Source organism: Parasteatoda tepidariorum, chromosome X1, assembly GCF_043381705.1.
Source record: "Parasteatoda tepidariorum isolate YZ-2023 chromosome X1, CAS_Ptep_4.0, whole genome shotgun sequence".
NCBI classification, from domain to species: Eukaryota; Metazoa; Arthropoda; class Arachnida; order Araneae; family Theridiidae; genus Parasteatoda; species Parasteatoda tepidariorum.
In genome coordinates, this window is record NC_092214.1 from 72,447,733 (window position 1) to 72,475,153 (window position 27,421).

The window sequence follows — 27,421 nt, forward strand, 5'->3', positions numbered from 1 at the left end:
CTGTATACATCGCAATTCAAAATTTTTCAACTATTATTAAATAAAATAATAAAATATAATAAATATTTAAAAAATTTTTTTTGCATGGAATTATCTTTGGATAAAGAAATTTTATAATTCTGTGCAATTTTTTTTAAAATTTACTTAAAAAGTTGGAGAGAGATGCCGAAATACGCAAAAAATAAAATTAGTTTTAGGGAGCTTTGGACCGCTCTCCTCACCTAACTATGAGGATCATATTTCCCTAACATTTTTTGGCTCAGAAATTCAATTCGTTTGAAAAAAAGTTATGTTTATTCAGAGAAAGTAGGTTTTTGTGTCTTATTTCGTAACTTTATCGCTAATTAACATATTTGTGGTCGAGCTATTAAAATGAAGTCTTAGAAATCTGAAGATCCATGGAAGAACTTTCTTATAAATAAAGAGCCTTTAACTTAAACACTATTCACTCTGTTGACTCTTGTATAGTCTCATTCGATTCAATATAAAAAAACAACATGGGAAACCATGCCTCACTTGCTTAAATAGTTATATTAAATGCATAAATGGGTACAAATTTGTACTTTTTGTATATGAAACCCATTTTAATTTAACTATTAGTTCCATCAACTCTTAATTCGTTTCATTCAATTCAGTGTAAAGGAGAGGAAAAAAAATACACAATGAATGCTTAATTTGCCGAAGAAATTCAATTTCCTCTCTAATCACTCGTATTTCTCTCGATAAAAGGAGAAGCGAAACAGAAGAGGGAATTTTTAAGTATAATTTATAATGATATAACAAAGTTTTCTGCCAAAAAAAAAAAAATTGTGTTAATTTTTCCGAAGAAACACCCTTTTTGTTGCTATAACTACTAGATTAGCATATTTTATCGAAACCGCAAAAAATTGTGCTCACGACTCATTGTCACTACGAAGAATTTTCGTTACGACGAGTTGTACTTCCATGTGTTTCTTATCAAGTATAAAGAACAACTGTTTGGTTGTTCTGGAAGTTATTTTTTTTAATTAACTGAGGACTGCATTGTATTTTTTTTCACAACCAACTTCACGTTAAAGTGCAAAAAAAAAAAGAAGAAAAAAACTTTTGTTGTCAATTTTTCCGAAGAGACATCCTTTTTGTTGCTGTAATTACTGGGCACGTTTCATCGAACCCTCAAGAAATTGTGCTCACAACTAATTGTCGCTGCGATTAATTGTCATTGCCATGAATTGTGCCCACGACGAACTATGCGCTTAACGAATTATGCCTATGACGAATTTTGTTCACGATGAATTGCTGTTGTGGCGAGTTGTGTCCACAAAGAATTGTCACCGCGATGAATTGTGCTCGCGACAAATTGTGCCCACGATGAATTTTAGCTGAGACGAATTGTGCTTTCGACGGATTATCCCACGACAAATTTTGTGCGACGAATTGACAAAGATCCTTTAAATGTATATTTCTGATAAGTTCTGAATATAGTCTCAAATCTGGACCATGTGTTCCGTATGATGAAGAACTATTGGGTTGCTCTGAAAGCGATTATTTTCTTCAACAGAGGACTACGTTGTATTTTTTCTCAACCAATTTTACATTTAAGTGGAATAATCATTATAAATTTTGAAAGCTGATATAGGAAGGCTTACTTGTGGAAAAGTTCGATTGATTCTACGCAGCAGTCTTTGGTTGATGTCCTTGCAAACATAGAAAGTAAAAAGCAGCATTTTTGGCGTATTTTACTTTTTTTGCTATCAAAAAGGCGAAAATGCTATTCAAGCAAGAAAGAAATTATCTGATGTGTAATGGAGAAAATGCATTGACAATAAGCCGGTGCCAAAACTGTTTTGCAAAATTTCGATTAAAATCCATGAACTTGCGAATAACAACAACTTGTGAGATCGCTGAGAGATTTAATTTGTCGAATTCGACCGTTCATTATCATTTGAAACGCCTAAATTTATTCTCAAAGCTTGGCGTATGGGTTCCTCGTGTTCTATCTTACGGAAAGAAATTCGTGCCGTTCCATTAGACGTCTGTTTTGCTTCTCCAAACGTCAAGGAAATAATCCATTTTTGAAGGACATCATCTTTGGGGACGAGAAATGGGTTGTTTACCTACAATATTTGTTCGGGTCTCTACGAAATGTTTTACGTGGTAATACCTTTATTTCAAATAAGGAGGTCAAAAATCTCCTGGATCATTTTTTTGACAGTAAAGAACAATAATTTAATGAGCTGGGAATCCTGCTACTGCCAAATAAAGCTGCTACTGCCGATAAAAACAGCTGGCTATAATGTGAGCAGGGGTCTGTCCAGACATTTTGTGAAAGGTCCGTTTTTCGTGAAATAGTGAAATAATTACCCACATTCTTTCAACCAGGGTCCGTTTTTATGAATTTGTGCAAATAGGGTCCGTTATTCCCAAAAAAACTTTTTCAAGGAGTTTTTAAATTGTAAAGACATACAAGATTATGCTCATCACTGTAAAATTATAATTAAAAAAATTAAATTTTAAAAAATAAACAACAATTGCTGCTTTTAAATTAGAGATGCAACATACAAATATTTGGTATTTAGCCTATACTGCTGAAAGCAGAATATTAATTTCGGACGAATAATGGAAGAATCGTCTGCCGAAGACAAAACTTTATTCGTTTACATCCGTCTTTTTTGTTTTCTGCCCTGGAGAGGGTTTATTCGATTAACAAAATAATAATGAAGATGAACAAATTTGTGAAGGGTCCGATTAAAAGAAAAATCCTTTTGTGAAGGGTCCGTTTTTAAGTTAAAATATTATGTGACGTTTTTATGAAAATATATTTTGTGAAGGGTCCGTTAACGGACCCAAATTTCTTCTAAACAGACCCCTGGTGAGGTATGCGTTATGTTCATGCAGAAATTTGAAACTATTAACTTAATTTTTAAAATAAAAATCTAAAATACCATGGGACATAATGGAATATGTTGTTGTTGATTAAAATAAAGAACTTTTTAATTACCCAATTCATTCAGAACTTAATTTTAAAAAAAAATATTTTGATATTCGCCAATTTTTGGTGGGAGGGGTAGCGTTCCAATATTCGCACTGGTTAGACGAAAGTGAACTAGTCACGTGACCTCAGTTTGCACCGTAATTCAGGAACGATCGGTGCGGTTAGGTCTAGTTCTGGTTGCCATTAGCAAGCAGACGCTCTCCTCTTTCTTTGAGAAAAATAAATTAGTGATAACTAATTTATTTTTTGTTCTATTATATTTATTTCTTGGCCATTCTATTTTTGCATATCTTGTTAAGGAATATACAGTTCTAGACTTATAAAACTGTTTTATTTAATAACGCAAAATATTATACGCCTGCTGTATGATTAGTTTCAGTTTATCTTATTTATTTTTTAAATTTAGTTGATAGAAAGTAAAACTTCAATTGTATATATTAGTTTCTGTTTCTTTTAGCATACTTTTCCTAATGAGATGTTTATTTTAAAATGCATCCATCATCTCAGTAAGTTTTATATTTAAATATTTAACAAAATTAAAGAGAAAAATAAAAATCTGCTTAGTACAATTTTTATTGTTTTTCTTCGAAATATGCAGGTATCATATTTTTGAAAAATTAATCGTTATACACTATTCTTTTTGGACGAAAATGTTTAACACTATTCTTTTTGGACGAAAATGTTTAAGTGAAAATGTAACGACTACAAAAATATGTAAACATGAGCTTTTTCATATGAAGCAATAAATCTTCTACTGATTTTAAAGTTCTATCGCTATTACAAATTTAACAATAATGCTTTGGATAGTTGTTTGATTTACAAAACGGTATGTTTATTGAAAATCACAAGTCTAAATTCTTTCGATGTGAATCTATTAAGTAAATCTAATCACCACACGAATCAAAATTCAGATGAATTCTTAGTCTTGAAAACAAAAACATACTAATGTCAGAAATAAAACGTTTATGAATGATATCCATTGCTATAAACAGCATCAAGACGATTCATCAACAGAATACATTTCCAATAATAATTATTATATTTCAACTTAATACAAGAAAATTTATTTTCAATGATAAAACAAGTTTTTATAACAAATTTATAATAAATCCATTCAAAAATACAGCAAAATTATGAAGATCACAGAAACGGTATAATAAAATTTGTAAACAAATAAGGGTAATGATGTCATGCGAACTGACCAAACCAACCAGAGACCTGGTGCACTTCGTGCATGATTGGTGACACCAGTTCTAATAAAGGAACGATCGGTGCGGTGCACTGGTGCAACCAGTTTTAATATTGGAACGGTCGGTGCGGCAAACCAGTGTAACCGGTGTCACCGGTGCGAATATTGGAACGTGTCCCATGATGTTACTTTGAAACCTGGTAGGTCCCCTCTAAAGAGAAAATGGGGATATTAAGTAAACGCGGCAAAAGTCCGCGAAATGTTTTTTGATGAAACCATGTCAAATATGAAATTACCACTTTAAAGGGGAATACCAAACAAGTTGTTAATTCTAAAACAGAACAATTTTTGTTTACCACCTCAACTTGGAACACTTGAATCGGGACATACCATTTTTTTTTCTTGTGTGTGTGTGGAAAGATTCTGAAAAGAAACTGACGTAAGGAAAATTGCAGTCAAAATTTTTTTTAACGAAGTAAAAAGCTTGAAAATTATTCACATTTTCCAATAAGATAAGAACAAAACAAACAAGAATATTTTCTTGCTGATAAGCTGTTTCCAGGCAGCAACAGAATCTAAGATAAGTAGAAGAATAGTATTTCATATTTATAAATACAAATAAGACGGATGTTGGCTGTTGGACGGATTATCTTTACGTAGCTATATTTTAGTATGCATTGGCTTGAAGAGTTTTCCATTTCAACCGAAAAACAATGTTATTTAATTATTGATACCTTTGAGAGCCTTATTTGTACAATTAGGCTGACTTAGATAATTGGCATTATTGATTTTGCTGAAATTTTTATGTTTATGTAAAACCATTAGAAATATTTTTTTTTTAGTTTTGCAAAAAATTGTTTTTCTTAATTTTTTGGGGAGGGGTTGAAATTGATGGTCATTTGGTATTCGAAACTATTCAAGGCATCGACATAATTTTGAATTTTATTGGGTATAGAGATAGTAAATAGCTGAGGAACAATGCCTCACTTGTTGATGTAGCAATGCCGGAAATTTAGATCGGTATAAGTACAAAACTGTACTTTCTATGCATAAAAAAACCTTTATTACTTATACCCTGTTAGTGCTATAGATTTAGGTTTGGTTTCATTTGATTAAGCGTAAAAATTTTCCTATGAAACAATATCTCACTTGTCTTTAGTATAAATAGAAATATGTAAGTTACTCTCCTTTGAACCCTCCTTTCACCCCCCCCCAAATCATATTTTTCTAAAGTAATTTACAGGCAGACATTCTCGTTATCAGCTAATCAGGAACGGGCCCTCAGAGTTAAGGTATCTCTTTTTTATCAATTTTGTCTAAAATATCATTTTTCTGTTTTTACATAAAATAAAACGATACACTTTCCTTTTTTCAAAACCGTTTTAGTTTCGTTTCTATGTCAAAGAGAACAGAAGTTATGATGATAAAAAAATAATAATTGACAAATTGTGTTTTTTGTCCTTTTTCTCAAAAATATATTTTTTGTTGTTTTCCTTCATTCTAAAGTTCTTTCTTGTCGGCCGACTTTTTCTGACATGGGCTCCTATGCTATTTTAATTTTGCTGATATGCTTTCATATAAGTATGGCGCAACAATTATGAGACTCTCTATTGTATATAACGTTTTTAAACATTTCAAGAAAACATATATGTCATTTTTAAAAAATATTGAGGAGATCCTAAATTAGGCATTATTTGTATAAATGCGACTAAAAATTTGTTCCCCAGTGTCACGAATCTAAGAAAAAAGCCTTATTTTATGAAGGCTTTATTTCATAGAACCTTAGATTAATCATAATAAATAATTTACGTGCAGGTAATTAAATACTTAAACGTCAATTACTTTAGGCTCAAAAAATAAAGCCACATGTAAATTAATGTTTTTTTTTTTTTTTTTTTTTTTTTTTAAAAATAGTTTTGATTTTAATAGGTTAAGAAAAAAACAAACAAGAATACAGCATTTTCATATTAAATCCTAAAATTTTACATGGCAAAAAGAAAAAAAAAACTGGGACTTAAATAGATTGAAAAGTTAAAGAAATAAAAAGAAAATTGAGGGGGTCGTTAAGAAGACGATACAAATGTTACTCGTTAAAGAATGCGTTGAAACACAAGTTCGTGAAGACGACTGATAGTAAATTGCTGAAATGACTGCCGTAATGCTGAAAATAAATTTAAAAGTTTATAGTGAATCCATTTCCATTGTGTTTTTCGTTATAGATTTATATTTTTATTGATATAACTAAAAACCTACACTATAGCTTGGAGCATGCTTAAAATAAATTTAAGCAGAATATTTCGTGCCAGTACCAGTTTAAGTCTGAAAAACACAATTTTTTTCATTTTTATGAGTTCTCTAATAATACTCATTATTCTAATAATATTCTAATGAATTATTATTAGAATAATGAGTTATTGTAATAATAATTTAATAGAATAAAGGTAATCTCGAAAAAATTATTAAATCCCTAATTTTTGCTCAGTTTCTAAGGAAGCGTACATAAATTAAAAATTTTGCTCAGTTTCTAAAGAAGCGTACATAAATTAAAAATGAGTTGACATCTAACAACAGTCATTGCTCGAACAAAACAAGCAATTGGTTTGAATGGAAGGTTCAATTTATTACGTGTGGGTAATGAAAGTGGGTGGAGAATGTTGTTGAAACAGGTAAACCCACTCTCTCTCTCTCTTTCTCAAAAACGATGTTTTGGTTTATTTTGTGATTACGACCAACAGGTGAGTTTCTTTGTAATTAAAAATGTATTCTTTTGTACATTTTATACAACATTATTTCTATATGTTATTGATATACGATTGTAGCTTTGTTTACTATAATATTTAAATAAATCTAAGTAAAGGAGTGAATAATCGTGACGCTTTTTAATACGACCTTTTCAGTATAACGACCTATACATGAAGTCCCATTTGTTATTTCCTGTACGTAATATTATTTTAACGCCTATTAAAACATCCGCTCTGAACCACTCATTCCTCTATAGTAACCGATATTCAGCATAATTTATTTCTGCGAAAAATTAATGTAAGGATCAAATATAAAAGTATTTATGACCTTATTTAGATCTTTTCAAAACTTCTACTATTGACGTTTGCGTTCAGCGAAACTCCCAATGTTATTGAACTTAAAGTGTGAAACATAAACATTATTATTTTCATTTCTGAGAAAATTACTAAGAATGCAAGGGTTAAATATTTTTGCCTTTTATTAATTTCCTTTGTTATTTGATTTCGTGTAAATTTCACTGTTACTGAATATTAAGTGTGAAATGTTTTGATTTCCTTTTTCAAATTAAGGAAGATCCCTCTAGATGATACTTTTATGCGAATATATTAAAATAAAAGAGTTATTATTAATTGCTCTATTAGTTTCCTAATCCCCATTAGAGTTTAGCATTGTTTTATTAAAATTAGTCCAGTATTTCGTTGCAATGAGTAAATGTTTAAATGTTGTAACGAGTAAATATTAAATGTTTTATGCTGTCATTAAATAACGATCTCACTTAACGTCTGTTTTTTGTTAAGACGACAGGGGACATGTCAAGCAATAAAAGTATTTCTTAGTTCTGATTGCATGTTAATAGTTAATCTAATCAAGTATTTAATAATGAATTTAAGTTTCAATTTCAACTCGATTTAAAGTTTCATACAAACCCTAGAAAAGTCTTCCTTAGCCCTGTAAGAAATAGTTTTCTTTTTTTCTGAACCCAAGTGAAAGAACACTTTTTCGAAATATTTAAACAGTTTGTAATTGCAATCCAGTTTAAATAATAATATTTATTTTCCAACTATTTAATATATCATTTTTAAACAATTGAAAAGCAGCTTTTTTCTTTTACCAATTTCTTAAAAAATTAAAATAACTAGCTTTTCAATATTTTATATTATTGAGTATAGTAAAACCTGATTTCATAATTATATGAAGAAACATTAAAGGAACATAATAAAATTTTATTGATACCGCTAAATTAATAAATCACGTATTAAATGTCGACTGTAGGGTGGGCCGAAAAATGGATATTTCGTAAAAGTGACTTTTAATAGCAAAAAAAACTTATGCTTCGGCATCTTAATTTTGGGAAAAATAATAATAATAAATAATAAATATTTAGGTTTTTAGATCACTCAAATGTTGTAATTTTTTATTAAAATATAAATCTTATTAATTTTTGTTCTAATACTATTCTCGTGCTTATTTTCAGCACTCTATTAATGCCTTTTTCAAAATATTTTTTTAAAACAATTTTTAGGTCTCGTATAAGTTATACATTTTCGTGAAATTAGTCAAATTTGGATTTTTTTTGCTTTTTTTTACATAGTCAGGGGTCTGTCCAGACATTTTGAGAAAGGTCCGTTTTTGTAAAATTGTGAAAAAATTACTTGTAATTTGTGAATATAAAATAAACGTTAAGTTCTTCTTTCAACCAGGGTCCTGCTTTTGTGAATTTGTGCTAATAGGGTCCTGTTATTGCAAAAAACTTTTTCAAGACGTTTTTAAATTGTAAAGACATACAAGATCATGCTCAACACTGTAAAATTATAATTAAAACCTTTTTTTATTTAAAAATAAATAACAATTGCTGCTACTAAATTAGAGATGTAACATACAAATATTTGGTATTTAGCCTATACTGCTGAACGTAGAATATTCATTTCGGACGAATAAAGGAAGAAGCGTCTGTCGAAGACAAAACTTAGTTCGTTTAGTACATCTGTCTTTCTTACCCCTCCTTCCTGGGAAGGGTTTATTCGATTAACAAAACAATAATGAAGATAAACAAATTTGTGAAGGGTCCGATTAAAAGATAAATTATTTTGTGAAGGGTCCGTTTTTAAGTTAAAATATTTTGTGAAGGGTCCGTTAACGGACCCAAATTTCTTCTAAACAGTCCCCTGATAGTGCATTATCTCTTTTTTTGCATTGTACAGCTTGTTTCTTGTATGCAATCATAATTTGTGCATAAACAATTTAGAAATCATCACAAGGAGGAGGAGGTGGCACCTCAAGATCCTCCTTAATCTTCCCATCAACCCAGGCATGAACCCTAGCAACGATTTTACCTTGGCCCCAGTTAAGTTAAAATTGACTCAATATAGGTCCGAGAGACCAATATTGGGATGCCTGGATTTTTTAATATTGGTCCTAGAATGACCTATATAGGACCTACATAGCTAATATAGAACCTATATTGGCTAAATAATTCATATAAAATATCGGGTAAATCTGGCAATTCTATGTAGAACTGACATTGGTTGTAAAGTGGCTGTAAAATATCTGGTGAATCGGACAATTCTATATAGGTTCAATATCAGAAAAATAATGGCCCTTTGAACCCTTGTTGAGCCAAGATTCATGAATATTGGTCCAGTGAGGACCCAAGTTATTTTGCATCTAGGGAAGGACTAATTACAATATTTTTGAATTTCCAATTACTATATGTATGATTTTTTAAATTTTTTTTTATCTACTTTAATGATCGCTTGTATGAAGTTGTTCTTAAAATTCTATCACTTAAGTTTCCTCCAAATACCATACATTTAGATCTCCATACTGCATTCACAGATTCACTGACCAGTTCCGCAATTCGTTTAACAGCCGGAGTGTGACATAATAATTTATGAATTTAAGTATTGACTATTGCTTTTTTTTTCTTTCTAAAATGATAAAATATCTTTGTCATACTTTATAATCAAGGGTAACTTTGACTTCATATCTTTGTTTTGTTATATATTATAATGAAGGGTGGCGAAAATGAACACGTCGACTAGTCTATAGACTCTTCATAGTAGCTTAAAGTACAGGTGTCACCTCATGATTGATCTCTTTTTTGAGTATTCTTCTGCCAACGTCTTTATACACATGTCCTCCCCTGCCGCGATTAATACCAAGTTCTCATGTTTAGTAAAATAGGCATATCATTGAATACACAACTTTAGAAAGTTATCAATCAAATTCTTTAGTCTGCATAGTATTCATAAAGCGTACAGGTTCGCAAAAAGCTTGTTTTTCATATTGAAGCACGCTGAAGTATGAATTTTTAAAATTATTAAAAGTATCTTCATTTCATTAGTATGTTCAGTTGGGGAAATATGCAGTCGCAGAACTCAGCAAAACTTAAAGTAATGGATTTCTGACCGAAAGATTTCTATTTAGTATTTCCCTGTCAATATGCAGCAAAAGTTTTTTATAATTTCTTATGTCAATTCTTCCAATTTATTTCAATATTCCAAAGTAAATAAGTAATTTCTTGCAGGCAGTTAAGGCTTCTTCAGCAAATCTGGAAAACGTATTTGGATCTGTTGTTAAACCATCTAAATGTTGAAAAATATTTCTAAAAGGAAGCTCATTTAAATGAAGGAGATAAATGAATCAGTGTAATGGTCCTTGAAATTTCATTTCAATGTTACGAGCTTATTTATAGCTGTACCATCACAGCCAATAACAAATAATAGCTTCACGTCAACGAAGTTTTTCCCCAAATATTGATACCTTTTTTTAAATAGCTATTTTGGATTTAATACTTCAGTTCCGTTTATGGGTGTTATGTGTCATCGATGTATTTCGCCAGGCTCTTGAATTACTCTTATGTTCTCTGCCTGTTTTGTCCTTTTGTACATAATTGGTCCAAATTTTTCTTGAAACTAGTATGCCCTATCTTTTTTGTATATTCCTTTCACACTGAAGTTTTTGAGTTCATTTCAAAGTTTGTGTTCAATTATTAGGGTTTAGTTTTCAACACTAACCAGTCCTACATCTTTAAAAACGCTAGACGTAATAGCAGTGTTGCTCTATTAAAAATTTTAAATCTCTTTATAGCAGTGGCAGGTTACTTAATCTCATTTGAGATTTTAATCTCGAAGAATCAGGCGTCACCTTCTTTTAATGTTTTTCATACAAGCAAAAACTGCACAGTGCACACTCATTCGAAAAGTGCAAAACTGGACTAAAAAAGAAATACTGCTTTATGTCGAAGCTAGGTAAATCAAATTTTTTCTAATTTGCCGTAACTTTATAGCTTATGAGCGACCTAACTATTAGAAAAATCTAAATATTTTTTGCATTAATAGAGTTAAAACAATGCACGAGAATGGTATTCGAACAAAATTTTAAAATGAGATATTTTTTTACCTTTTTGTCAAACTTTGAAGGTCATGCGTGACTTAAAGACCTGAATTTTTTGTTAATTTTTTCAAAATTATTTTCCCAAAATGAGGGTGTCAAAGCTCAACTTTTTTTCTGCTTTTCTGAAATATCCATTTTTTGGCACACCCTAATAGACAGTACTAAAAAACACATGTTGAATTCCCGATTACAAATGACATACAAATTTTTATAATCAAATACTGATAAGTCTGAATAATATGCTGCATTTGCTGACTGAATAGTACATACTAACTAACTCTTGAATAATATAGTACACATATTTTAAAATCCTTCCCTAAAACTAACAATAAAGAAGTTAATAAATAAAAAAAGAAGTTTTATTTTTAAAAACATGTAAAAGTAAACTTCGTTTTACTATATTGAATTTAATTTTCATAAATTTGAGCTATTCTTATTGCTATTGATCATTTTTAGTTTTTACCATCTCGTCCAGTTTCTTTCATTTTTAGTCTTATGAAAAAAATAGCTTTCCTCCAGATGAAAGCCAGCCCAGATTGCTATATTTATTTATGATTTTTATGATAATGTCATTTCATTATGGTAGTAAGAACAAATGTCTTTATCGAACATTTTTATCGACCCATAAATACGATTTCTTATTGTATTGTACGTAATTCGGTTTAAGAATCAATAAAAAGTTTGATCTTTCTATATCAAAAGAAAGTTAATAGCCGCAAAGTGCTCTGAATCGATCTATTTTTTTCTCAGGATTACTGTGAATTTATAAAAGTTTAAATTTGGATAGAAGGGTTTTTATTAATATTTAACTCTAATTTTAACTCATTCAAGATGGAAAATTTACTATAGATAAAATTATAGTTAGAACTGATATAATTCAAGATAGAACATTTTGAGCTGCGGAAATAAAAGAGGTTGGAAATAAAATATTATTTTTTGGGAAAATCAATAAAAATTGCATTTAATCAAATAGATATTTAGTTAAATATATATATTCATCTATCGTACATTATATGCTAGACTATCTAACATTATTACTTCAATCATATATTTTTAAAAAATATTTTAATTTTTCCTTGTTTCTTTTACTTTCTTTCTTCTCTTAGATAGCATAAGTAAATGTGAATATACTTAAATTTCTGCAACCAAAAAACATTGTTTCTGTAAAATTGTTTCGTATGAAACTAATTTTTATTATGATGTTTCTGACATATACTGTTTGTTGAACGACTACACAAATTTCATGTTTAAAGCGGTTTTCATTGTAGGTTCCAGACTTTCAAGTTTATCTATCTGGAATTTATCTTTTAAATAAGTTATGAATTTAATCAGTCAATTAGCATTAAAATAACAATTTGTTTACAAAACCTTTATAATCTTTTTTACGTTTTATTTATTTTCAAAATTATTATTTTCTTTTAACTTCAAGCTTAATCAAATTACCCCCCCCCCTCCGCCTTAACTGAAATTGATATAGAGTTTGCTAGCACAAATGAAGTACTCTAGTCTGACACATTGATAAGACATTTAAATTTTTTTAGCACTGATTAAGTGATTCAGAAATTTATATGAAACGTTATTTTGTTACATTTCTCTCTTGGTGAGACTTTTAAAATGATGGCAAAATTACCAAAAATGTTAAAACATTTAGTTTTTAATTTTATACTTCTTTAAAAAAAATTTCTGAAGCGTAGTTGGCAGCCTTTAATATACTTTTACAAGTGTGATAATTGTAAGTCTCGAAAATGTGAGCGGAACATGATACGTGCTGCCTAGTTTAACAATGATGGCAACATCCTGCGCTGAAGCAAGTACTTGATTTAGTATCAAATTGGTTTCGATCGAACTGTTTTCTTTCATTTTAGTTTAGAGTTTTCTAAGAGTATCTAATTTCTCTAATTTTATTTTCATCTGCAGCTCTTTTACTCTTTCTCAAAGGAGTTTAAGTTCATTCACTTATTCCAATTTACTTATCCAAGTTCTTCTTGTAAGACTACATGTTTTTAGAATTTGTAAACAACTTTTTTCTTCATAGGTTTAGGAATTAATAGGAGCCTTTAATGTAAGAGAAGGTCGGTCTGTCAAATCATTGCCTCAATCACCAGGAGGCTCATTACTTGGATATTTCTCATTCTTTTTCCCTTCATAAAGAAAATAAATCTCATTGAATTTAATGAAATAGTTTCTTTCCAGTTAATTCACGATCACAATGAGGTTTTCTGTTAGCAAAAAGTAAGTTCAATTATATATTGAACAGTTAAAAATTTTTAATGGAGTTCTTAATTGTAGCATTCTTAAGTAGAGGTGCAAAGTCGCTTGTTTGTTGACCTTTTAAACCTCGACTCCAACTTCTACTTACTCTATTAAATATTTCAACAAATCCTTGGAATATATTAATACTATTCCCTAATAAATATTAATTTCATATGATACACAACACTACAATAATGGGGGAGACACTATCAGTTTTTTACATTTTTTGAACATTTCTCAAGAGATATTTAGAGGATTGTTTTGTAACTTTAGAGATGTTTAACTCGTGCAATTTTCATACTTAGCAATAAAGTTTAAAGCGTTCAGAGGTTTGAGGGACCGACAATTAATTACGAAAGAAAATATTTTTGAATACATTATTCCAGAAAATCAACAATAAGCTTGTAATTTGTATCGATTACTTTGGTTGTTATTTGCAATAATTGCATAAAATTTGGTGAACTTAGCTTAAATATTTATAATATGGACATTTTATAAAAAAAAACTGATTTTTTTTTTTTTTGCGTTTTTTGCCATAACTTAAAAAATATTCAGTAAAATTAAAAAAAAATTGTGGATCAATTTAAAATTAATTACAAAATTATTGCTACGAAATTTGAAAAATAAAATCGTTAAAAACTGTACAAGATATAAGTATTTAAAGTAGTTATATTGCACAAACTTGGAAAAGTTTCTTGATTTTGTAGTGAATCGTATTTGACAACTAATGAAAAAAGGCTGTTTTGAATATCTTAAAAATCTTAAAAGTTGCAAGCAATTTTCTAAGTAGTTTTTATACTTTTAAAAGAAAACTCAAAATGATCAGGAGTTTTTCATAAATATTATTTTGTAGTACTGTACCCTACAACATACTATATACTCTATAATAACCTATAATGAAATTTGTGGAATCCCTCATTATTTTGAGCTTTTCTTTTAAAAAGAACAAAAAATATTAAGAAAATTGCTTGAAACTTTTTAAACATTTAAGATATACAAATCAGACTTATTTTTTATTTGTTGCCAAATACGATTGACTATAAAATTATGAAATTTTTTTTTTTAAAATTATTTTTCCGCGCATGCACAGTTTAAAAAAACTGTTTTAAATACTCATATTTTGCTCAGATTTTAACGATTCTTTTCAATTTTAAAAAAAAAAATGTAATTAATTTAAATTTTCCTCAAAAATTTTGTTTAATTTTATTGGATATTTTTAAAGTTATAATAAAAAACGTGAGACAAAATTATTGTTTTTTAATGAAAATGTCCATATCTCTATAAATATTTAATCTAGGTTTACATAATTGTATGCAGTTATTTCAAGTAACTACCAAAGTAATCTATACGAATTACAAGCTTATTGCTTAATTTTCTAGCATAGGGTTTTCAAAAATACAACTTGTCTTCTTTCTTAATTTATTGTCGATTCCTCAAACCTCTTAAACCTTTAAACCTTGCTCCTAAGTATAAAAAATTACGTTAATTAAACATCTCTAGTGTTACAAAAGAATCCCTGAAGTATTTCTTAAGAAATTTAAAAATAAATAAGTAAAAACTGAAAGTGTCTCTTCCATTATTGTAGAGAAGTATATGCCTAAATTTTTTTTTTTATTTTTAATGTACGATTGGAGTTAAAGGTGTTTTTATTTAAAATTGTATTTTATTTTATAACATAGTTGGAAAAAAAAATAATAAATATATATTTGTTGAAAATATTGAAATCGTGCGCGAAACCATTGTAAGAAAAGAGCTAGATATCAATATCTCATACACACATTTTTAAACATCTTTTGTCAAGAAGATTCATCTGAGAATATTCTAAAACTAGGAAACTATTACAAATAATATGGTTCATAGAATTTATTTGCATAGCTTCCAATTAGTTTTTCAGCTGAAAAAAAAAATTTTTTTTTTGAATTTATGTGCTAAATATTAAATATAAATATTTTTCTACATATTTTTCATGTGATCAAAAATTTGCTTTCATTTGCTAACTTTTAAGAAGCTTTACCGTGAGAGAAATTTTTCATCGCACATTCTGTTTCGCCTCCATAACTAATTTAAAATTTAAAGTATAGGAAAAGTGAGTTTAGGCAAACATTCAAAACTTATTAAAAGAAATGCCGAAAGTTTTTTTTTTTTCATCTTCAGATTCAAGAGTAAATAACGGTGAAAAAAGTATATAATTTTACTATGAGTAGTTTTTCTTTTAGACTGAAAAAGTCAAGATGAAAAACCAAAGTAAACAATTTAAAAATTTCTAAACTAATTCGAAATTGATACGAAGTTCAGCAATAAAGAATACGTAATTACAAAAACTGCAGCAGTAATTTTTTTAAATAAATATAGAGATTTAGAATATCGAGACTTATTGGATATTTTTTAATGAAAATGCATGAACTTTATTTAGTTCGTATAACTAACAGTTGCGCTGCCAATAAAGAGATTAAAAAATATGCTCTAATAGCAAATTTGAGCAAGCGTTTTTTTGTGAATGAAATGGTGTCGACTTCAAATTTAGGATATTCATTGCTAATTTTCAAGAAATTTAATTATTGGAAATCGATGTATTTTTTCAATTACTATAAACTGCAATAAGTTATACCACTGTGTCATTTTGAATTTTTTTTCCTTCATAATTTGCCTTAACATATGTAAATAAAAGTGAATTTAAACTTTTTAAATTAAATCATAAGGTATCTATCATAGCTCTCCACCTCTTTGTGTTCTGATATTTTGTCTCTTTCCAAGAATTGCCTATTGTTTTCGATTCACTTATAGTCGGGCTTCACCAAGTATTTTAACCATCAATATGTTGTCCTAGGCCATTAAGGCAAGGTGTGCGATTGTTCTTGTTTCCCAGTGGCGCCATCTATGGCCAAGAATACGTCAAAAATACTGCCACACCCATACGTCACACCCGTTTATAGGGCGGACCCATTCATTCATCCACAGATCGTAATTTTGATCTGAACCAGAAAACGATCGATCTCCAAATCAGTCCCCACAGAGATATAATTTGTTATGGGAACATGGAAAACTTTGTAACCCGACAGATTTAACGTGCACCAGCCACCATTTACTTCGTGGCCGACTGGATCCGTTCTCACGAACGTGAGTGAGTCCAGCGCCCTGTCAACCAATCTCTAATAATCGATATGTGTTTAGGATTAATACTATCTTTAGTATCCTGTAAATCACTGTCGAATGTTTCTTTCTCTTCATCATTACCGTCATTAATAGGTGCATACGCGCTAATAATTATAATATGTTCCTGTTTTCTTCTGAATCTAGCTCGAATTATTCTTTCAGACACTGATCCCATCAAAGATTTTATTGCTGTTTTGGAGAATACTTCTACTTTCCAGAGAAAATGATAGATTTTCCATTTTTAGTTTGGTCTCTCCACTTGTATTCTACCAAGTTTCACTGATACCAAAAAATGTCAACTTGGTCTTTTCATTTCAGCTTCGGAATGTTTTTCATTTTCGTGGCCTCGCGTGTGCTGGAAATTCAGTAGGAAATAAAGGATAACAGTTAATTTCAGTGTCAGTTACTAAAATTTATTTTACTTTGAATTTCGTAAAAAGAAGGAGAAAAAAAAGTTAAACAACTTTTACAGCTACATTCATAACTAGTTTAGAGTTTGCAAAATTATTACTTTGTGCACCAATTTTCTTTATGGATGATGCAAAGGAAAATCAACAAATTAGTTTTAAAAAAAATTGCGCTTTTGCGTCACAACAAGCAACACAAGCGTTGAGATCAAGCTTTTGCGTCAAATTTCTTTACTATTAGTAATTCTGTCTTTTGTCCCACCATAGAAAAAGTCAATATTGTTCCTTATAGTTATGACTCAATTGCTTCTTATCCTCAATTGCTGCTCCTTATCATTGAGCCAAAATACTGGTTAAACAAGAATATGAACCAATGGCTGTATTTTTTGAGTACAACAATATTAGCTAATTCCTCTATTTTTCTCTGTTAACGCAACAGAGAAAAAAAATCGCTGATTCATTTAATATGATTCATTTATTGGTACAGAATAAAACGCGAAATTCTTTTATGTTTGAATTAGAGCGTACGGAACATATCTGTAGTATTATCCTCCACAAACTTTACTATTTTCACACGAGACAAGGTGATTTACGAAATAACTTAAAAGGCGGGTAAAGTATCTTAAATGAATTCTTCAAACATTCTTTAACAAACTCTCACTCATAGAAGATTCTTCCACTTTTTGTTATATTTTTTAGTTATAAATGTAACTGAAGCAATTTTTATCTTCAGACTATTTATTTATATTGAAAAGTAACAATTGCTGGCGATTCAGTTTCGCCTTTGATTCCTTAGCTTTATTTCTCCGAAATAATTCATCCAATCCAAAGTACCTCAAGCTGAGGTAATAATCATAATGCATTTTGATGTTGCATTCTTCCATACCGTCTCATTGCAAACAAGGCAATAAACAAAATGAGAAAAAAAAATTATAATAAAATACTGAACATTCTCGTACTTATTCGTGAATCTTTTTATAAATACGAGTCACGAATATTGCTCTCTTAGTTTTCGTCTAAAATAATTTCTAACTGCAGTCTTTTTTTTTTCTTCCCCCTTCTAACTGATATCTTAAACTGAACGAATTCGACTTCCCACATCAAAATATCTGCTGACCACGGAATGATGACCCCTACTTAAGACACCGATAATAAATACCAGCCACGAATATTGCTCTTTAGTTATCGTCTAAAATAATTTCTAACTGCAGTCTTTTTTTTTCCTTCCCCTTCTAACTGATATATTAAACTGAACGAATTCGACTTCCCACATCAAAATATCTGCTGACCACGAAATGATACTTAAGACACCGATAATAAGTTTTTATTACTGCATTTTGAGAATTCTAATTGCTCTTTAAAAAATAATAATACTAAAAAAAAATTAAATTTTTTTTAATTTGTCGCAATAAATTGTTTGATTTCAAAAATCAGATTCGAAAATTTTACTCCCCGACTGTATGAGAAATCATTTTTATTCAAATTGAATTAACCTGATAATTAAAGTAGACTTAAAGGAAAAATAATAAATGAACTAAATATATTTAAAAAAAATTATTTTTAACCCTTTGACGCAGAATTTTTATTAAACATATTTTTCAATATTTTCTATTAATTCAGTTAAGTAAATTCAAAATTAGAAATAGGAATTACATCGACATTTGAAGTTAATGAAATCATTAATAAAATTTAGAGATTACAGTAAAACAATACGATATATTTGTATTACTTTCATACTAAGTTTGCTTTTAGCAGATGAGTAAATGCAATCATATATTTTTATTATTTGGGTTTGTAGGCGAAGTATTTTTAGAAGTATAATGGACAACAATTGCAAACAAATCTAATATTTTCATAGAAATATCACAATAATTATTCTTATGCTATAACTAATTTAGATATCATTGAATTTTGATTTCCAGGTAAATAAAGGCACATATTAACAAAAAATAATAAATTTTTCAAAGATAGTTTTTGCTTCTTTTTTTTTTTAATAAAAGCTTTTTTAATAAAAGTTCTTTTGTTTTTACATAACTCAATAACTAACTTATTTGGAAACATTTTAGTACATTTTCGGATAAGTTGATTTACGTTTATATTGAAAAGAAGCATATATGAGTGAAATTTCAAACTAAATATTTACTAAAAGCGTGTTTTCTACTCTCTTGGTCTATAAATTCAATTTCCAATCAATTTAGTTTAAGTAATCTGATCATTGGGTTGGCCATAGAAGATTTTCGTAGTTTTTTTTTTATTATCCTCAATGTAAAGTAAATACGCGTTAGTTCCATAGAACAAGTTTTTTAATAAAATGCTCTTGAGGCTCGATGGTTCAGGGGATAGAGTGAGTGATCGCCTTCCAATGAGGCGAACTGAGTAGATACGAATTCCGCATCCGGCTTGCATCGACCACAGTGTTGACGTGAAATATCCTCAGTGGTAGACGGATCATTGGTTAGAGTCCCCTTGCCGGCAGGCTAACCGTGGAAGGTTCTCGTGGTCTTCCTCTCCATGTAACGCAAATGCGAGCTGGCTCCATCAAAAAGTACTCCACGAAGGCAAATTTCTCCCAATACTCGATCCAGGAGTTCCCTTGTCTTCTGCATTGGGTTCAAAATTACAAGGTTACGGAGATTAGTAGTCGTAAACCCATAAAATTGGGTCGGCTGTACAACATAAAATAAAATAAAAACTTTCCTTTTGTTTGTTGCTTGATCTAGGAGTTACTCTATCTTTTAGGGCAGTGTTTCCCAAACTTATGACTTTTGTGTACCCTTTCTAAATTTTTCGTAACGCTGTGTACCACTATTAAAAAAATGAATGTATTTTTTACTATAAAAAAATTGCACAAAAGTTAAAACTCACAACTAGCTGTTGGCACCACTAATTACTAACTGTTAACTCTGCAAAAAATAGCCAATAGAAAAATACGCAATCGTAAAATTTCAGGACTAACATTGTATTTAAACAAAAAAGTTTGAAATTTTCGTTTGTTGCAATAAGATATTTCGCCTAAGAACGCGTACCCCCGCTAAACTGTTCCCGTACCCTTAGGGGTACGCGTACCACACTTTGGGAAGCACTGTTTTAGGGGTTCAAAATTACTTGGATACGGATATTGAATCATAAACATTGAAGAAAGCAAATGTGATCGGTGCCCTGAACAGTCAGTTAATTAAATCAAAATTTTACTGTGTACCTGGGACCGGCTTGGTTACAAATCCTTTCTGTACAATTCCTCTCTGTTTCCTCTCGCAATCTATATTTTTGTTTATTACTCCTGCTTTCCTGTATCGTGATTTCGAAATAATTTTCGTTATTTTTTCTCCCTCAAATTAAATACTATTTTGCGATCCCCAATGTGTTTGATTTTTGTTTCCCCTTTCGATAAAAATTCTTTAAAAAAATGCAGTACTACCGTCTTTAACGGAACTGTCTATTTTTTTGTTAATTTCATGCAGTGAAATTATCAAAAGAAAACAATGAAAAAGTGCATGAAAGATATTATTAACTCCAAATAAAGTATTCTAAATATTATTGAGTGTCAAATGTAAAAGGAAAAGCTTACAAGAAACATTCTAACGAGCTATGCAAAAAAAAAAAAAAAAAAAAAAAAAAAAAAAAAAAAAAAAAAAAAAAAAAAAAAANAAGAAAAAAATCTCTTGAAAACTTCCTTGTGTCCCCTTAAGTGTAAAATTTGCCTGTAAAAAGATGAGTATTATTAATTTTTGTATGAAAAAATATTAAATTTCAAAAGGGGGAGGGATATGCAGACTCTTGAATTGCAAGTTTACTTTTAGATGCACTACATCTTATTTATCTTTAGCAAAAATATCTGAAAAATTTTCTAAAATTTCCTGAAGTTGGGAATTTTTTTCATCATCTTGAATTTGCATAATTCTATCAACATGACTTTGACAATGTTGCGCACCATTATCACATTCAGTCTCAAGAACATTTGAAATCTCAAGATTATTTTCAGTTTTGCTATTTAAATCTTTATTTTTAAGTCTTCTTTTTGTTTTATTTTTCTTTAAATTCTCTTTGTTTACATTTGTATTTTTGTTTATTTTCATATCCAAAATTTTGTTTTCTTTAACAATTTCATTTTGTTTATTATTATTTGATTTAGCATTCTTTCTTTTTTTTTTTTACATTCCTTATTTTTATTCTTAGCTTTATTTTCTTTATTGGTATTTTTGTTGCAATCATTAACCTGGATTTCAGGAGAGATGTGTAAAGACAAGTTGCTTTTATAATCGGAAAAAGTGATCAGTTTTCTCCGATTTTGCATTACAACTAGTTTAACACAATCAATCACAAATTTAAACCCGTTACATTCCTTTAAACCCAGTATGGCATAAGGTAGTTTAGTACTTAAAATATAAAATTCCACTGACCTAGCTATATCTCCAATTTTTAAGTTTAAAGTACAGGTTTGGTTAAGTTGCAAAATACCTTTTGTTTGCTTTACATTAACAAAGTTTTTTCTTTCTTTTTGGACATTAAGTTTTTCAAAAACTTTAGTTGGGATGATATTTAGAGTACTACCTGTATCAATATTTAACAGGATAGTTTTATTTGTCAAAATTGGGTTTTTGTCACTTTTATTGTTTTCATTTTTATTTTGTACATATCCAGCTACTATTAATTGACAATTTTGAGATTGGTCACCTTCTTGTTTAGGCTGAGTTTGATTCTCAGCCGTAAAAATATTAGGTTTGTTTATACAGTTTTGGCCCCAATGATAAGCATTGGTTATACCAAGCTTATCACAGTATTTACATGGCTTAGGAGGCAACTCCTGGGAAGCCTGGGCGAAATGACTTGTTTGTTGTATAGTTTTATGAAACTTTTCATTTTGAATTCTAGGTCTAAATTGGGATTGTTGGTTATAACTTTGACTAGGCCGGGAAAGTTTTTGATTTTGTTGAGGATTATAATTTGGATTACCTGAGTTGTTAATGAATGGTCGCCTTGGTATTGTGGTCTATACCCATTAAATTTGGACTCTGATAATTTTTGTTCAGTTTCAGTTTAGGGTAAGACCGTAGGTACATCATGTATTATTTTCGAAACAATTGTGAACCATTCAATCGGGGTTTTGGGTTCCTTTAAAACCAAAACCGGGCAGTGGCACTTAACTAGACCTAGTATATATTTCAGACATTTACCAAAGCGACTATGTGATTGTCAACATTCATCAATGGAAGTCAACAACCACCAATTTCGGTCATTGGGGTGTAACTATTTAATTATTGTGCATTATTTATAAGCAGGGTCATCATGATTTGAATCTCTTGTTGTTTTTTTTAGATAAAAATCATTGATTAAATGATCGATTTTTTTAAAAAAAAAAGAAGTCGTTGGTCAAGTTGAAAATATTTTATATATGGCATAATTCTTAAATATATATTCTTTAGTCGGAATTTTTTTCCTAATCCAATTTCATTGAAGGTTTTATCCAGGCCAATCATGAGGAAGGGATGTATGCATATAATTATTTAATATTCAATATAAATCAATAGATAAAAAAAAGACAAAAGTGACTGGAATTATTTTTATTATTTTTTTTAACTGTATGTAAAATGATTTGCTGTTTAATAAATATATTTAAAATTTATTTAGTTTTATGTTTATTTAAGTTGAAGTAATTTCTAAATTTATTTAGAATGTAATTTGTATATATAAATAATGAAGAAAAGCCTATTCTGTCAAGCGAAATCAAGAATAATTTATGTTTCCTGATCTAAATTAATTTATTCTTCATTTGATATCAAACTGACAAATTGGGTTATTGTCTTTACTAGTTTATGAGAGTGTTGAACTTGAATAAAAATAACTGTAATTTTATTTATTCAGTTATAAGTTTATAATAATATTTACTATTTTATTTAGAAATCTTAAGCCTTCCCCTCATAATAAGGTGTGCCCGGATGCGAATTCCGCTCCCATTAAAAATATTTCAGATAAATAAAAATCTAATTAACAACTAGTAAAAAAAAAATTAAATTTCTAAAAGGAAAAAGAGAAAGAAATCGTCTTATTCCTTAAAACAAAACTTTTGTGTTAAAAGTATTTTTCAGAAAAAGTATCCTTAAAACATTAAAAAAGATATAGTCTATCAGACAGACTTTTGAAAATGCCACACTATCATAAAAACGCCCATTAAAAAAATATCTACAAAAAAGCGAAACAGAAAAAATAAAAATCGATCTTAATTTTCGAAAGAAAATTTTAAGGCTGCACATCTCAGTTTTCCAAATACCATACTTTCAAGAAAAGGTAAAGAGGAAGAAGAATCTCTAATAGAAACCTTAATTGCCACATCATAATAAAAAAGATAGACAAAAACAAATGTTCTTTAAAAAAGAAAACTAGATAGAAACCAAAACAAAATTCTTTCTGGATTAAGCTAAAAAATTTAACGAAGTCTCAATTTAACTTTTTCACCATGCCGTATTAGAAAAAAAAAAGTGACGCAAGAGTAACTTTTATTAGAAACGCTCTCTAAAAACGCTGTTTCAAGGAAAAGTTAATTAAAAAAAAAAGCAAAAGAGAAACAGAATTTTTTTAAAAGTTTTTTTCTATTTGTCTTTCAGAACATAAATTTGCAGGTTAAAACCTGCAAATTTATGTTCTGTCTCTCTCTATATTTAACTTCTTAAATATGCCAAAATGTGTCATTAATGTATTTAAATAATAAACATTTGTTCTGCCAAGAGAAATATACATGCTGATAAATTAATTCTGAGGTTTGCAAGCTAGTGAAAAACTGTCAATATTCCAATATCAGGAAAATGTAAACATTGAACTTATTCCCCTGTAAAAAGTTTTATCACTTTAAAAAGCAATTTTATATTTTCACTGTGACTAGATAGAGTTCTTGAAGAAACCTTTAAGAATAAAATTAGCTGTATAATTTTCCTGGGTAATATAAAAATAGTTATTGATAAATTATTAATGTTGCTATATTAGTTAATTTATTTAGAAAGCTATTTCTAGCATGAAGAAGAATAAATTATGAAATAATTAAAAAAAAATGATTTATAAATTTGTTATAAGTATAAATATACTGTATTCATTTTATTTTAACGTATTCAATGGTGTTGAGTCAATAGCTTGTAAAATAATGCCACCCGCGTGTTGGTCAACTGATGCTGGCATTATTAACCATTCCTCACAGCTATGCAACCTGTGACAGAATATTAAGCCAAGTAACCAAATTTCAGACTTGATTCTGCTTTTCTTTTTCGAAACAAATTTTTATGGTTTGTTGACTAGGAAGACTAACCAGAAAGAGTTTCAGAAAAGCTTTTGTATGATGTTTTTAAAAAATGCTAAATCAGTCTGTTTTAAAGCAATAGATTAATTTATTTTGTAATTTTTAAGGGTAAAAAAAAAAATTTAAAAGTAATTCAAATAATGTGTGAATTTATTTTTTTAAAAATTTTATCATTGTTTTGCTCATTAGGCTTTCTCATGGTCATAAAAACTATCAGACTTTTTGATTTTCTAGAGTTGGATGGTCTGTTTTTTATACAATGTGTAAAAAAATTATTGGCATCAAAAGCTGCCTCCTACCATTACAACTTAATTTAATTTATAGTATAACATAAAAATGATTTGTAGTGTTACTGAAATTTAATTTTTTCTCCTTTGCAGTTATCGCAATAATGCCTAAAAAGATAATGAATCAAAAAATGACAAGTAAATGCACTTGCTGCCCCTATGGATTCCACATTGATCTTGACTTTGTCCGATTTTGCGATACACTTTACAATACTGCCCAGCTCGACAAATTACGACAGCAAAGACGAGAACGAAGAAAAGAAAAGAAATCTGTGGAATCCTATTTGGGAATAGGGAATTTAGCTTTTCACACTAAAGAAAACAATCAAGTAAGTTTAATAAACTTTTTCATTATTGTAAAGCAAGTTTTTTCATTATTGTATATATTTTTTATTAATGCTGTTGTATAATTGTTGATGTTTGTTGAATTTTTATTCACACATGAAAAACTACTTTTAAATGAATCTTTAATTACACTAAATTCTTCAATAAATCAATCATTTCCTAATACAAAAGATCATTAAATCTAATTTTAAAATAAGAATGTTCCATTTAATTACGAATTTTGGCATATTTGAAAAATGTTATCAATTTTGATGCCTGAGTAAGTTGGTAGACATGAAGCTTTAGCTATCTAGTAAAGCGCCTTCATCGGAAAAAGAAAGAAACTCTATGTCACGTCTATGCAATCTGTTTTTTTTTTTTTTATATAAAAAAAATGTTACAAAGGCTGATATCTTTGGTATTTAAAGTGCCCATTTTTTTTCTCTTTAACTTCTGTAATTTTAATCAAGAATGCTTTTTTTCTTTCAAAGCTACTTTTTAGAAATTAAATATTTTTTTGAACTTTTGTTTACAATGATTTGATGTTTTTATTTTTAGAGGTGGCATTTATTTTGGATTTGTTTAAGTGGTATTGAATGTTTAGGGTATAAATATATATTTATTTTGAAATTTTTAAACTCTTTAGGGGTGTTCACCTTGCTGCCCAGTAACTGTTAATGGTACTGCAAGAGCTTCATAACACAATGAAATATTTATATATATTTTTGAAAAATAAAAAAATGCCGGAAATTTTGAATTACACATTTGAGTAATCAATCTTTAAGGCGCTCAATTTTGACAGATTTTATTGTAAGTCTATGTCGTTTCTCGATAGCTTTTTCTACGGTTAAGCTTTATCAACGGTTATTGTTTTGAAATTCTGCATGTTTAAAAAAAAAAAATTTATACGCGAATTTTGAATTTGAGTAATTACTTTTGACTAGTTCTTTTTTCTTTCCGATTTCATCAAAAACCCAAGTGAGGTTTCGATCGTTTTCTTCCGTCATAAATAACTTCAAATTTCCATGTAGTTTGTAAAATCCCGATACATTTATGTTATTGTGACTCTCACCGTAACAGAATTGTGGCGACACGGCGACATTGTCGTTGAACGTTACCGAGTTCTTGCAGAAAGATTTTTCTTTTGGGAAGTAAAAAGTTATTATTTTTTTCTGCAGAAATTTTGGTTAGACTTTATCTTTTCTACAGAACTATATTCAAACGATGCCTTTCTTGCACATCCGAGGGGAAACAATTGCCTGTGATTTTTCGATTCTCATTTGAGAATAATGAAAAATAAAGAATAATGAAGCAAAAATTAGGTTTTCTTTTCTGCAGAAATTTTCGTTCTAATTTTTTTATGCAGCTATTACTATTGATTTCCACATAGTTATTAAAATCCAATATTTTTAATACGATAATATTTCTTACAACAACTGAATCTCGGTTACTGCTACGGTTTTAACGATTTTTTTTAATTATTTTGTTTATTGTGATGATGATTTACAGAATGCGCAAAAGGAAATAAAGAGCGTTTTCCCCCTTCAAAATGCGAGAATATCACCCATAATATTAGAATAAAAAAAATTACGTATTCAATTAAAAAAATTATTTCATTTAATCCAAAAGTTTTTTTTTTTCTGGTAGTTGACGATTTTGTTACTTTAATTTAGTAACATGAATATTTGTTATTTTTTAAAGTATCTTGCTGAAATATTTTAGTATTAGAGAGGTATGTCGCAGAAAGCTCGAAAAAATTAGGTCACAGGGGTGACGCGTTGAATCGCGCATTTAGTTTATCACTTTTTGACGTGCTTTATTTGTGCTGATTTAATCGTAAATCTATTTAACTTTTTTTTTTCTTTTTGTAAAGGCAGTTATTGCTACGCCTTTCTACGTGATTTTGAAAACCTCGTATTTTTACTACGATAATATTACGACACGTGAGATTCAAATCAAACATTTAAGTAATCACTTTTTGACGCGCTTTGTTCGTACCGATTTCATCATAGTCCAAGTTATTTTTCAGGAATATTTCATCAGTTCTTGCTATGCATTCCGAGTGGTTTTAGAAATTCTGATTTTTGTTACGACATTCAAATTTTAAATCACGCATTTAAATAAGTACTTATTGACGTGCTTCATTCGACAGGTTCCATCCTAAATTTAAGCGATTTTTCTATATTTTTTACAATTATTGCGATGCTTTTCCATGTGATTTTAACGATTCCGTTATTTTAATTACGATGTTATTACAACAGGCGTTACTTTCTAATCGTGCATTTAAATAATCATTTTTTGATAGAATTTATTTGTGCATATTTCATTGTAAATATAAGCTTTTTCTTTCGATTTTTCGAAGGTTAGCTCATTGTATTTATGTCTCTATATTTTAATTCAATGTTATAGCAA

General features: G+C 29.1%; 1 protein-coding gene across 4 annotated transcripts in view; it reads left to right on the plus strand.

The window, feature by feature from the left end:
• Positions 1–27,421, plus strand: part of LOC107445331 (KN motif and ankyrin repeat domain-containing protein 2) — a 76,292-nt gene that overhangs the window by 4,249 nt on the left and 44,622 nt on the right. For 3 of the 4 annotated variants that reach the window (XM_043052240.2, XM_016059693.4, XM_016059695.3), the window contains exon 2: positions 24,779–25,014. In XM_043052240.2, coding sequence (XP_042908174.1) covers positions 24,790–25,014 — 225 coding nt within the window. In that variant the 5' untranslated portion in view covers positions 24,779–24,789. Of the gene's footprint in view, positions 1–6,855; positions 6,899–24,778; positions 25,015–27,421 lie in introns of those variants that run through there. The other variant, XM_071187617.1, reaches the window with a different exon arrangement.